This window comes from Copadichromis virginalis, linkage group LG10 (genome assembly GCF_057382275.1).
Source record: "Copadichromis virginalis isolate Kocher_CV1m ecotype Utaka linkage group LG10, C_Virginalis_male_GT1.1, whole genome shotgun sequence".
Classification (NCBI taxonomy): domain Eukaryota; kingdom Metazoa; phylum Chordata; class Actinopteri; order Cichliformes; family Cichlidae; genus Copadichromis; species Copadichromis virginalis.
Window position 1 is genome coordinate 18,491,128 of NC_140627.1, and position 13,794 is coordinate 18,504,921.

At 41.3% G+C, this 13,794-nt stretch overlaps 1 protein-coding gene across 2 annotated transcripts in view; it reads right to left on the minus strand.

Annotated features, from left to right (window-relative positions):
• The window catches only part of dclk1a (doublecortin-like kinase 1a), a 47,029-nt gene that overhangs the window by 30,044 nt on the left and 3,191 nt on the right, over positions 1-13,794 (minus strand). For both annotated transcript variants that reach the window (XM_085470396.1, XM_085470395.1), the window contains exon 3: positions 1,887-1,986. In XM_085470396.1, coding sequence (XP_085326522.1) covers positions 1,887-1,986 — 100 coding nt within the window. The remainder of the gene's footprint in view (positions 1-1,886; positions 1,987-13,794) is intronic.

A 13,794-nucleotide genomic window follows, 5' to 3' on the forward strand; every position in this document is an offset into this window, starting at 1 on the left:
GGGGGCGGAGGTTTGCAACCATGGCGGGATGGATACCTGGGAAACAAATAAATTGAATAAACCTTTCAACAAAACCCAGTGCACACTCATTCATGTAGGAGACAGGAAGAGAGATGAGAGGGTAAGAATACAGATGAGCACTAAATGGCAGGAGTGAAGGGAAGGGGGAGAGAGACAGGCAGCAGCACACACAGATGGGTAAAGTGAGGACAGAACACATCCTCAGTGGATAGCGGTGGGGAGACAGGCAGAAAAGAGGGAGAGGAACAATGGTAAAATAGGTTAGACGGTGGTTTAAGTGCAGTGGACCGAGAGGAGAGGATGAAGTAGACAGCCTACAGCTGGGGTGTCGAACATGAGGCCCGGTGGCCAGAATGGGCCTTTCAAAAACTCCAGTTTGGCCCATGCAATGGCTTCGGAAAAAATGTATGAGGACATAAATTTCGGTTATTGAACTGCTTTTTAGTTTTACAGCCTTTGCTACATTTGTACAACACCAGTTAAAAAGTAATAGAAAAAACAATTAAATGACAGAAAAGATCTTGTTTTATTTTAGTGAGACAAATCGTGCTGTGAATTAGCAAAACTCTTCTGTGTTACAATTCCAACACAGTCAGGGCAACAAGCTACCAAACCTTTTTTTTATTGCAATTTTATACATTTATTTCTTGCAACTTTAGCCCAAAGTGTCAGCAGCATTGCTTCATCATGAAGAGAAACAGACAGTTTTTATATGAAGATATCTCCAGGGTGAAATGTGTACTTAAATTTCTTTTACACTGACAGAAATGGGACTTTCACTGGTCAAAGTGGGCTGTTTGTGGCCCAAAATGTAAAATGTGTTGGACATCAAGCAGAGGGTTGAACCAGGAAGATTACCGGTAATGTTTTTTTTATTTTATTCACTGAAATGTTTTATGATGACGTGCATGTACTTAGCCCTTTATCACCCAAGTATCATGCAGGACCCTGGACTTATTTTGTAATTTTGGCTGTAAAATGTCAAAATAATTGTTATCATTCAGGAATCCTTTGAATTTTCTCTCTAGCCTAAAGTGGTTGAGAAGTTGTGCTAATGAAGGAAGAGCTGTGTTCAGAAAGCAGTACCTTATGACAGCTCTGTGCTGCCATGATACACCAAATATCTTCTATTCTTTCCAAAAGTATTTTCCTTTTGTCTCTAGCACAAATAGTAACTGTCACACCCAGCAGGATCAGTGTCCAGCTGATCTGAGGTTTTTTCTATCTTTCTCTCCAACTTCCACTCTCTCTCTCTCCTCTTGTCATTGTGGGTTCACGCCCTCGGTGGGAGGAAACAACTGAGCCTAATCAGGGCGGTCAGCATTTAAGCCAGGAGGTGACTGCTGTTCTTCGCTGGATCGTTGTCTGCCACGCGTTAGTGAAAGTCAAGTCTACAGCAAAGCTAAGTCAAATGTTTAAAAGTGAACTGTGTAACTATTCCTCGTCTCCCCGTCTCTCCTCCTGGATTCCCTCCCCGTGTGATTCTTTGTGTCGAGTGTGGATGAGTGAACCTGTGGCCGTGAGTGTGGAGAGTTGGAGAACGCGTGACTACCCCCTTGGATTTCCCCAGAGCCCCGTCGCTCACTTAATTGTATATAGCACTGCCCTGCACTTCCTGTAAATACACAAGGTGGATTCTGTAAATAAATTATTGTGTACAGCTGATTCTGGAGTCCTGCGCTTGAGTTCTCCCCGTCAAACCGTAACAATAACAAAGTTGGGGTCATTTAAAGAGTGCTTATAAAATGACTAATGGTTTAAAAAAAAAGATTTGGTTAATTTGATAGAAAATAGAAAGTAAGGAAGGGAGGGAAGAATAAAATAGGAAACGTGAGGATAGAAATGTAAGAGAAGGTATTTCTCACCACTTTCATCCAGCATCAAGTCATCTTGATAGCGGAACTTCTCTGGTCCACAAGCCACGAAGATGTCCTCGTCACCAAAGAAGTCCTGCAGGCATGACACCTGAAAAGATGGAAGAGTTCAGTTTTTGTAAGGTTGGATAAATGCTCAACGTTTTATTCAGGAAAATGAGATTTTCTGACAACAGCAATTTGCTAACATGTTGGCAAATTTAGTCACATAGTCTACTTTAGTCACTTGTAAGCTGCTGATAGTGTTTGTATGTATACATTGCAAACTGCGAGAGCCACTCACATACTCTGCATTGTGCATGCTCACAACACTGGCTTCCTCTGCCTGTGCTCGGGTGAAGGGGCACATTCACTGAGCCCGAGGACTGTGAAGAACACCAGAGGTGTGTGCGTGCTGGTTTTGTTTGGTTCATTTTGTGTGCTCGCCAAACCTCTTTATAGACAGTCCATGTTCCCGACAAGTCCCCAAGCAGCAGCGCTGTGCTGCTTCTGCACCTAATCAGTCTATCAGTAACTATAATGGGACCTTGCTGACTCACTAATTTGTTGATGCACCGTAGCTCATGCACCGGACATCCAGAGAAGCAAGTGGGGTTAAATGAAGGCCAGTATCTTATAAATGGTGGTGAATAACAAAGAGAAGGATGGATGAGGTAGACGGACCTACGGATAAAAGGACTCTGAAGGCGTCGCTGTCATTATTTGATGAGCTCCCTAATGTGCAGTTAAAACCAAAGCCACAGATTTGGTTAACACCACAGTTAGTGTTGGATTATTTTTTAAGGCTGTCTACAGATGGACACCATTTCATTAAGACACGCCTAATAAACACATTGTTCACAAATCTTCAGCTGCAGCACAAGACAGGTGTTATGTGCCTTTTTAATTTGTAAGATCACTGGTTCTCTACCAGGAAGAAACCTCAGCAATGGGCTGTTTATGATGACAAACAGGATGAAAAGCACACCACCGTTCATTTTTTTCCTATTTGATTTAGTCAACAGCTAATTCCATATCTGATCTAAACGCTGCGTGAATTGCTCAAATAACTTTAATTACACCCCAAAGGCCAACCATCACACTTCAATTCCAAGACATCAATATTCCAAATGATATTTCTCCACTGGAAACGGTACAGTCAGAAAGGGATTTACTGGAAGACAATAGTTCATTCATCTAGTATGACAAATCTCCTACCAAAAACCTATTAGGAGCTATTATAGTTTAGGCTGCATGCAAGTGTAACACCGCCTGAAGTTAGCACACAAACACAAAGCTTCAGTTATTGCATTTTCATGGCAATTAGCATCTAAGAATCCATTTAGATTCCCATTAGCCACCAATCAGTGCCCCAAAAGAAAGTCACAAATGATGTAACAGCATTATCAGCAAAATGCCAAATAAACAGCAAAGAGGCCATTCTGTGTGTGCGTCTGTGTGTGTCAAGAAGGGAGTTGTCCTGCTTTACCCCCCGTAGACCCACAGATGAGCCAGCGGGGAGATAGAAAACAAGTTTAATCTCAGGCACAGGCTCTCTGTGGAGTATGGATCACTTTCATTTAACTTTTTAAATTAATGCTTGTGTGTGTCTGCATATGTGTGCGTGTGTGTGTGTGTGTGTGTCTGCATATGTGTGCGTGTGTGTGTGTGTGTCTGCATATGTGTGCGTGTGTGTGTGTGTGTGTGTGTGTGTGTCTGCGTGTGGAAATGATATTACTCCAGTTTCATAACAGAGTGCATATTGCTTTGTTCCCTGATGTCCCCTGATAGCGCTGGTGATTAACTTCCTAACAAGATGGCGTGATACAGATGCCGGAAACATTTCCCAAGTGCGTCAGTGCTGACGACTTGGCCACTTCTCTAAAGGTAAAGTTTTTTAATTCGAGTATTTTTCACATTTTTTTCGAAGTGATATCAGATTTTGTGCTTACAGTACACTGAACACAACTTCTACTTTGAAAGCACAGCGATTACTGAAAAGTTTGTCACTGATAATGTTATTGGCTGCTTCAGGCTCAGGCAAACTTTGGTCTCACATACACTCGTGTTTAGTTGCAGCAAGCTGAATCTGTCACCTGTGATGCTCCAATGAACGCATCTCTCTTTGTCTTTACACAGCCTACGTTACATCAGTCACTCTCTAATGACGCATGCTGCTTGGTCAATTAATTAATGAGCTGACTGAAAGAAAATGAATTGCCAATTGTTTAGATAATCAAACACAATTGTGACCTTGTTTTTGAGAGAGAGATGAGAGATGTTGAGCTTCTGAGTCCTGATGATATCTTTGCAATTTGAACTACTGATCTGACAGGGTGAAACAAATGTCAAAGATGCTTTGCTATAAGCTGAAGCAACTGGATGTAATGGCTTTCTTGTCATAATCAAGGACAGGCGAGGTGGTGAGAGTGCTCACTTTCCTGGGAACCCTTCAGTAGGTGTGTCAAGGTTACCTGAGTGGTGAAGACAAGGTTAGGGTTTACCTGCAAGCTCTCATTAATCATAGCCATCTTGAGCCGCTCTCAGCTGCTGTGGCAGTGTCCCCTATCAGCTGTATGGGCTCAGTGGTTAACTTCTTGCAGCATGTGTGGTCGCAGCAAGCACTCTGACCACTGATGTCTGCAGGAAACCACAGGAAACCCAAGTCAGCTGAGAGAAATAACCTCTCCAGAGTATCCTGGGTCTGCTCTGCATCCCCCTCCCAGCAGAACATGCCTGAAACATCTCATCTAGGAGGTGAAAAGGAGGTCCCCTAGCCAGATGCCCAAAGCACCTCATCTAACTCCAAGAGGCCAGCCAGGCACAGCCCAAAAGCACGACATGGACTTGCCATCCTATGGGCTCACCATATGCTATATTGTGTATTTCTCATTTACGTCCCTAAAAACAAGAAAAAAGTGCAACCACACAGATTTTGTCTCCAGGTGTATAACAGACAGCATAACATAAACCAACACATGTGGCTCTCTCCTTTATGCAAAAACTGCCAAACTGTCCTCGCCCTCTACCTTTTGCCCTCTTGTACTGCATGCAATTATAGTAATTATCATGCTAAGTCTCAGCACCTTTGCACTTTTTTTTAAACACAGAAAAATTACTTTAAACAAATATTTCTTTTGATGGTTTTAGTTTAATACAGCCTTGCATTTGCACAACTGTTTATTAATCAATATGAACCAGTATATTTTTGTGTGTTCATCCATACCAGAGACTGTAGAAATGACTCTTATATATGCATTTTTATGCACAAATCTATGATCTCTAAAAAAGTTTCTTTATTAGAGCTATTCTAACAATGTTTATGTTGTATACACTATATAAAAGAAAATGAGCCAACAATGCTCTCTGATTTGAGGAGCTACAACTGCAAAATGTTGAGTGCAAATATTGATCCACTAGTTGTTTCATCTCTAATGGAAAGATTTTTCTTTTGACGTCTAAGACTCTTCGTTTGAGCCTCATCGATTTAAAACTTGGGCTCTTTTGAAATCTGTGATCTTTATTGGCATGACGCACATCCTGTTGTTCCAATCAATTTGTGCAGGACTGGAGCAGAGGGCTCTATATATCTGTATACATCTGCTGCTCTGAAGCAGTTAGATTGAGTCCTTAAGCCAGGACTGCTGCTATTTAACAAAGACCCTTGTTTGAAATTAGGATATTTGAAGCATATCAACCTGAGAACAACAAAAATACTGGGCAAACACGGAGGGGAAAAAGCAGAGTGTAATAAGATAAATAAGCGAAAGAATGAGGATTCAGGGATGATAAGGACGGGAAGATAAGGACGAGTTTCATCTGGGGCAGCTAATGAGCAACACACAAACACAAACCGTCTACTGAGACTGGTGAGTAAAAGTATAGCTGCCATGGTGATGATGCCCTTAAGGCACTGTTGCATGGTTGATGCATGCCACTGACTGCAACAATGCGTACATGGTGATAAGAGAGCTCCATTATTAATATTTTACCTACTATGAGTATGATTTGCTCATAGTATGATATGATCTGCTTCATTCACACAAATGCAGAAACACGCCCTTGTGGCAAATGACCTGGTTAATGGTGAAAAAAAGATGTTGCGAGAGGAAGAAGCGCTTTTCTGAAACACTCAGGAAGATGGATCAACTGATGATGAAGAGATGAGTGAGCTGGTAAAGGTGAAGAGAACAAAAGGAAAAGAAAACAATCAAAAAGAAAATCAGAGAGAGATTAAACCAAATCATCAAATCCCCTGAGTTAGAGAGGAAGCAAACAGAGGGGGGGCAGCGGAGAAGATTTATTCCTGACTGCTGCTCCGAGCCCTTATCCGAGCCCAATGACAAAACAAGCCACTTTGATGTTTCTGATGCTCCCTTCTCCCAGAGAACCAGCACAGTTACACAACATCTACTGCTGCTATAAACAAGGCCGGGGTGAGAGAAACGGAGCACCGGAGGAAAAGACTCATCTAAATCTAATCTAGTCTAAAACAGTGAGAGGAGAGCAGAGGAGTGTGGAGATTTCATAATCTTCCCATCAGCTCAGCACCAGTAAGGAAAAAAATGTCAGCTTATTCTTTGCTGGGCCTTATGGGCCTGACCCTGAACTTCTTCCTTTACTGTCCACTGCTATCACGCTTAACAGGCCAGTTTAATAGGTATCACTGTGTTTTATATAACAATGGGGGCAAGTTTTGTTTATTTTCCACAATGGAAAAAAAAACAGTTAGAGAAATCCTTGCAGAATAAGCCTCCAGCTCCCGATCATCGTGCATAAAACAACCAACAGGCCATTATGAAGCTGTTTTATGTCGCCACTGCGCCATCTAGTGTAGAATCACCTAACTCCATGACGTGTCTGTTCCTCGCTCTTTCTTCTATTTGCTTTTCATTTTGTCTTTCAGCACAAATACAAATCATATCTGGGGAAACCTGCAGGTTTTGGTCTTACACGGTGTCGCAGCTAATGCAATGTCCAGAACATCACAGCAAAGGTGGATGAGAAACTGACGCAGGGAAATAACTGCCACCACACGGTGGCGCTGGTTAATAATCACAGGAAGAGGACACAGCCAGTACAAAATCCCACAAATGAAAAAAGAAATTGACTCAATTTACCTTGAATCAAGAGAACTGAAGCACATAAATGTAATGACAAAAGAACAACCTACAATTGAAATTAAACATATGCAAATGTATTCACCTAAATTCACCTACGTAAAGCTTAAGTAGGAACATCTGGGACTCAAAAGAACTTTAAAAAACACATGAAAACAGTTTAAGTATGCAGATTAATCTACTGTGAGTCATAGCATCTATCCTGTTTTTTATAAGATCGCACATAACATATGGCATATACAGTGTTAATGCTTATTTGGCAAGGAAAAATGCACACACACACATTTAAATCAAAGCATCTGCCTGGCTCTCACTTTCCATCCGCTCTCGTGAATCATATGCTGGTAGCAAATGATCAGTGACAACACTTCTCGCTCTACTCATTTGGATCGCCTATTTATGTCCCTCTGTCTGATTTCAGGAGCTGACAGGTGGAAGACACACCTGTCAGCTCCTGTCACATTTTAGTGGGAATTTCTGACAGCCAATCATAGATAGAGACGATAATGTGTAACTACGTGAGGCTGCATGCAATTGTATTTACTACTAGGTAACAGGAGGTTGAATTCTGCTTAAATTTCACTTAGTTCGTACTCTTGATTTCACATCACTAGTCACTCAGTTGATATTGTTGGCTTTTGAACAAATCAGCATAGGTGGGAGTTTGTGATTTTGATCATTCAATGACTTTTATGAACCAGAAATAATCCCAATTAATTAAAAAAGAAAACAAAAATACAAATGAGTCTGTACCCTTCCTGCACCTCATTTTTGGGTACTTTTTAAAATGTTTTTTCTTTCTCTGTTAACAAACTTAGTCAAACATATGGCTACAATTCCAGAATTTAAAAAAAAAGAAACAAGAGCAGAAGGAGAAGAAAAGAAGATTCAACCACTAATCTTTTGCACCACAATAGATGGTGAGGTCAACATAATCCAGCCCACGGAAATGCCACGTCTCAGACTGAGGAGGAGCTGTCTGTGGTGCTGAATCGACCGTAGCGAGCCAACAGGGCCTTTCACGCTGCTCTGAAAAAAAACTTTCCTTGTAAGGATACCGAAGATGGGAGGGTAGACAGATGGAACTGACAGACACACAGACTGACGGATTAACTGACAGATGCTCTGACACAAATATGGATATACAGAAACAACAAAGGGTAAAGTGTTTGTTTCTATCATTCAGAGCCTCTGATGTGAAGAAAAAAAACCATGACACTGACTGACAAAGCTTTAATATTTAAGCAGCAATAAAGCATCACCAAAAACATTCTCACATGAAACAACTAAAGCTAATTTCCTTATTCTTCTAATCACCTCCTAATGTCCTCGTAGACCCAGAGGAGATGCAGAGAAGTGCAGAGCCACCTGACTAAAGGACAGAGAGACAGTGATCTAACAGAGATCAGGACACTGTCCGTACCCTGACGGTGAATTTACACGTGACCTCCCGCTGATTTAATCAGCACAACGCAAAGAGCCCAGTTTCACCAGAAACTGAATGTGAACTGACAGAGAGGAGCGGGGAACAAGGGATGGCAGGAAGAACCGGGGGGAAAGCAAACAGAAGAAACAAAAAGCAGCATTGATGTGGGGCCAATTAACTGTGCAGCAGGCTGAGTTGGCGCTGGTGTTACTGCGTTCACCTCAAACCAGAGCAGCAGGCTGCCTGCCTGCCTGGCTGGATGCTTTGTTGCATAACAGCTTGTGTAACTGCTTCTGGCCTCCACAGGGAGAAAGCAAACTTTCTTGTGAAGCTGTTTGATGCACGTCTTTCTAAATTTGACAACATCTTCCTGTCATTCATTTGTGTAAAGATGTTTTTCCTCCTTCTTTCTCTTTCAAGCTACTGGTTTCAGCCAATAGTGGGAAACCGGTGCGCGTGCAGGAGCACGTGTGTGTGATGCATAAAATACGAATGTATGCTGAATTAATGAGCTAAAACAGGTTTTTAGAGCCTAAGTAAGCGGGTGCCATGGGATCAATTAAGTGAGCAGCGAGGAAGCAGTCTAACTAACTGCTAAGCAGAACAAACTTGAGGGCTGAGATGGAATACTCTTTCATGGTTGATTCACCTGCTGATCACGCTCTCAATTAATCCATAAAATGTAAATTCCATCATACTTTTTTCTGACAAATGCTTTGAAATGTCTTATTTTGCTCAACTAACAGAAGAAAATAAAACCTGTGGCAAGGATTCAAAATCAGGTTAATTATTATACAAAACGAGGCTGGATAAGGATGCGGTCCCAATATGCTACTTGCAATAAACATAAACAAACATTTACCAATAAATCAAGAACAAATAAGTCGTCAGTCCAAGTCTGACTGACTCAACCACGGCTAAACAAATCTTCCAATATGGCTTCCAATTAAAATGTAACTTCAGCCTTTTTTAACTGCAATAATAGAGGAAAGACAAACATGCACTACTCTATAATGCATAACATGCAGATTAAACTCTGACCTTTTGAAGTTGATGCTGATAGACAGAAATAAAGAACAATGAGCAATAGTGCAGGCTCTGATGATGGTTTAAAAAACATTCATGACACCATTAAAAAAATGCATAATAATAAGTGTAGTGAGTTGTGCTGACTACCCACTACTGCATTAAATACAACTCTTGGTCATAAAGGATGCAAAGATTTTGCTTCTGAAGGTTTGGTTCTGTTAGCCACACATTAACATTTATCTTTTGCGATTTTAAAACTTCTGAGGTGTTTATTAACAAAGCACGGCATTTTTGCCTTCCAGCTGGCCTGGATAAGCTTTGTTCAAATAAGATATATCTTCTGTCACATTAGACAAAATCTAATCTGACAGATGATATATGTCAGTCCGACTCTTTAAGCAGCCAAAAGCATGAAGCTGGAATCCAATCTTTCAAATGCAGATTCATTTGAGGCAGATTAGAGAATGAGTGACTCAGGAAGTGAATGAGTCAGACTGTATATGTATATGTATATGCATGTGCGTGTGCGTGTGATAAAGTTGTGGTGTGACTAAGTCCTGAACAGTCTGCCAGGGCTGGAAACGTCTGCCATCGATCCTAATTTGGCAGCAGATCCTCTGACTACAATAGGCTCTCCAATCTGCTACAGTCACTCTTCACTGGTGGACCAAGACACACACACACACAGACTGGTTTACCAAACCAGAAGGAAACAGACGGACAGACAGACAGCCTGACAAAAAAGCCTTCTATATTGCCTGTTTACACACAAAAACAGCAGTATAGTCTTAGCATTTCTGCTTGGGAATGCAAAACTACACTCCACAGTAACAAATTGACTATGTACTAGCAACAAATACACATATCCACACTGTGCTGAGTAACTGTGACTCAGCAGAACAGCAGGAGCAGATGGGGGCTCTGCTTCCCACGATCCTCATATACAGAAAAGGTGACATCATCAACATTAAATACATCCCGCAGCGAATAACAAGATCTAATGCTTTGCATATGAGCATAACATAATTGCTGTCCTTGCGTTCTGTAAGTATCACTAATGTAGCACCTTGTCTATAGTCACTGCAGAGCTGGATTCAGACTCAGAGGGAGAAAGGAGACAGGCACAATTAAAACAATGAAAAACAAAGCAAATATGGAGTAATGTGCAAAAAAAAAAAAAGGAGGGTGGGTAGGGAGGGTCGGGGGGCAGAAAGAGCAATGCCATATGTTGCAGCCTCTTGGATTTGGGGATGCATGTCGAGTGTGCTAATTAAATGAAGACTAGACAGCCATGAAAAAAAGAAAACAGCGGAAGGCTGCCAGCAAAGTGACAGACATACTGAGAAAAGTTAGGAGAGAGGACATATAAGACCAGAGGACGTAAAGATGTGGGGATTGAAAACTGGGTGATGAGGATGAATAATATATGAAGATGCAAATAGAACAGATGCAGTCATGGGTGGAGAGAAAATTTTAAAAGGTGACAGACATACTGAGAAAAGTTAGGAGAGAGGACATATAAGACCAGAGGACGTAAAGATGTGGGGATTGAAAACTGGGTGATGAGGATGAATAATATATGAAGATGCAAATAGAACAGATGCAGTCATGGGTGGAGAGAAAATTTTAAAAGGGGGCGTGGTGGAGAAAAAGGAGGTTGCAGAGGAAACAGAAGATGACGATAAAAGGATATAAGAGATTCTTTTGCCTTGCCAACAAGCAGAAGGACAAGCCAACAATGCAGTTAAAGAAGCGAGAGCTGCACTGCGGATAGTGAACAAGTAGTTCATCACTCCTACAAGTAACCTCTACCTCACCTTAAGAGACGTTATTATGTTGTTTTTTAATACCAAATGTAAAAGAGGGTTGACATAAGAATATAATGGAAAAGGAGATGAACAGTGCATAACCTCTTTAAATTAAATCAAATTAATTGGCAGCAAACAGCAACTTACATGTAACAGTGTTGTGGTTTTTTTCTATAATTTAGCATAATTTCATCATTGAAGGGACGAACAAGTAGACAGGCTGATGCCATTAACCCTAAAGCAACATGGCCACCATGGCATTAAACTTAATGATATGATATGATGCTTTAGGAGAAGTGTGGACTCAAGTAATGTTCCACCTTGTTCAGTTTAGAGAACAAAAATAGCATATCAGCCTATCCTGCTTAATTTACCAATGATTTAAAATATTTCATGGTTTTTTTTGTCTTCTAACTTTATGGAAGTTAATTGACTGTTTGCCAGCTCCTCTTCTTTAGCAGTTTTTTCTCTTTGTTTTGCATATTTTTTCCATTTTAAAACCTTTTCTGTAAGCATTTATACCACTTTGGGTAAGTGTCCCCTTTTTTATGCGTGTTTTAGCTTTAGCATTAGCATTAGCGCTTAATGTGAGAATGCTACTATTTCCCTGTGCTCAACCCCCTGAGGTACAAACTACAAGGTCTGAGTAATGAGACTCTGAATAATAGAATGCAACCGACCTTAGAAATGAGTAATCAGCATCAAGTGCCTGCAGTTAATGGCCAGCGATGCATGAGCAGAAATCTAGATGAATCCATTCAAAAAAGGGTGTGTGTCACTATCCATGCTAAGTGGCCTCAGCAGGCTCAAGGCTGGCAGCTGGGGTCCTACATAATGTGTGTGTGTGTGTGTGTGTGTGTGTGTGTGTGTGTGTGTGTGTGTGTGTGTGTGTGTGTGTGTGTGTAAACACAGCTCAAAAGTATTAATAGGCCAGCCGTGTCTGTGTCCTAAGCCACTTATGGCTCGTCTCTGTTCTCCTAAGACCGACCAAGCTACACAATCCCACCATGCTATGATATCACATCAGGTTTGCTGGTTCCTAAGCAACTAGATCAAATCTTCATAGAAACTGGCAGGGTTAAGAGTTTGCCGAGAAATAGGAGATTTGTGGTAACCCCAAAGGCGAAAGGATGGAGCTAAAAATAACAGCTATCAGATACTAAGAGACCAGCATGTTAGCATCAATGTAGCAGTATAGTGGGGGTCGGAACTTGATCTAGATTCTTGCATTACAGTCGGAAATATGATATCCAAATGGACACGGTGGAATGAGCTCACGGAGAGAGTTCACAACTTGTCCAATCTCCATCGCATGCATTATTGCATACATGCATTACTGTAGATAAACACGTAGGTATGCAGGATTTAGAACATCCTAATACTTTATTATTACTGACTAAAATGTACTGGCGGCACTAAGTGCAGAAATGTGTTACTTAATGCCTGTTCAAACTAAGAATCAGATCTAATTTATATATGTATTATATGTAGTATGTATTTCTTAATCGGGGCATGTTATTATAAGACTGTTTGAGATTACATAACATACTAACATAACAAGCACTGCAGAAATATCCCAGCGTTTCCCAAAGACGATTGCTTTCATTTCAACCAAAAGACCTGAAACACTGCACACAGTCAGGTACAGATTCATACATGCACCTGAACCTGCATATAGAAATGAACAGGTGTAACCAAATGACTGACAGCTAAACACATTCCCTCAGCAGCATCTATATGCATGTTTTTCCTTGAACTGAACTTCTGAAGATCGTTTTTCACGTACACGTAAACCCTTCCGCACTGACTCTGTCCTCATTACAGGGGTTAATGAAGGAAAGAAGCCCAAGCTCTGGTTTTCACAAGCTCTCTCTCTCTCTCTCTCTCTCTCTCTCTAGGCTCTGCAGCTCTGTTGGGACTCGACGCTACTGCCAGCAAGGCCCAGAAACCTACTTCTGCCGTAGGCTCAATGACTGACGCAGCTCAGCTGACGGCAGCAGGCCACACAGGCAAAACCATGCAAGGACGCGAGCATGCACCTGCGCGCACACTCTACTTAAACCTTAAAGTCCCTTTATCCTTAGGAAATTACCTTTGGCACACTTCTGATATGTCAAAAGGTACATTAGGTAACCCCTGCCATTATTTATCCAAAATGTTACTCCTATGCTTATTCAGACATAATAGTTCATTCATTGGTACTTAAAAAAAAACATGCTGAGGTTAAATTTCTTTAATGAGTTCCCCTTTTTGTAGCCACGCAAAAATGTTCTGAACCCTTTTGCTCGCTGCTTATTCACCAGTAATTCCCACCTTACAAGTTGAATCCCACATTCTCCCCTTTTTCTCCTCTCTTAATAACATAATCGCAAACTCTCCCACAGGCATTAATCGACACCTACGTACAAAATCAGACATAAAAATGCGAAGGAGCTGGATCTGCACTCAGCCCAGCCCAGCTAATTTGGCAGTGTGCGTGTTACCATGCCTACAGGCCCGATCAATACTTTAACTAAAAATAGCATAGCCGTAATACG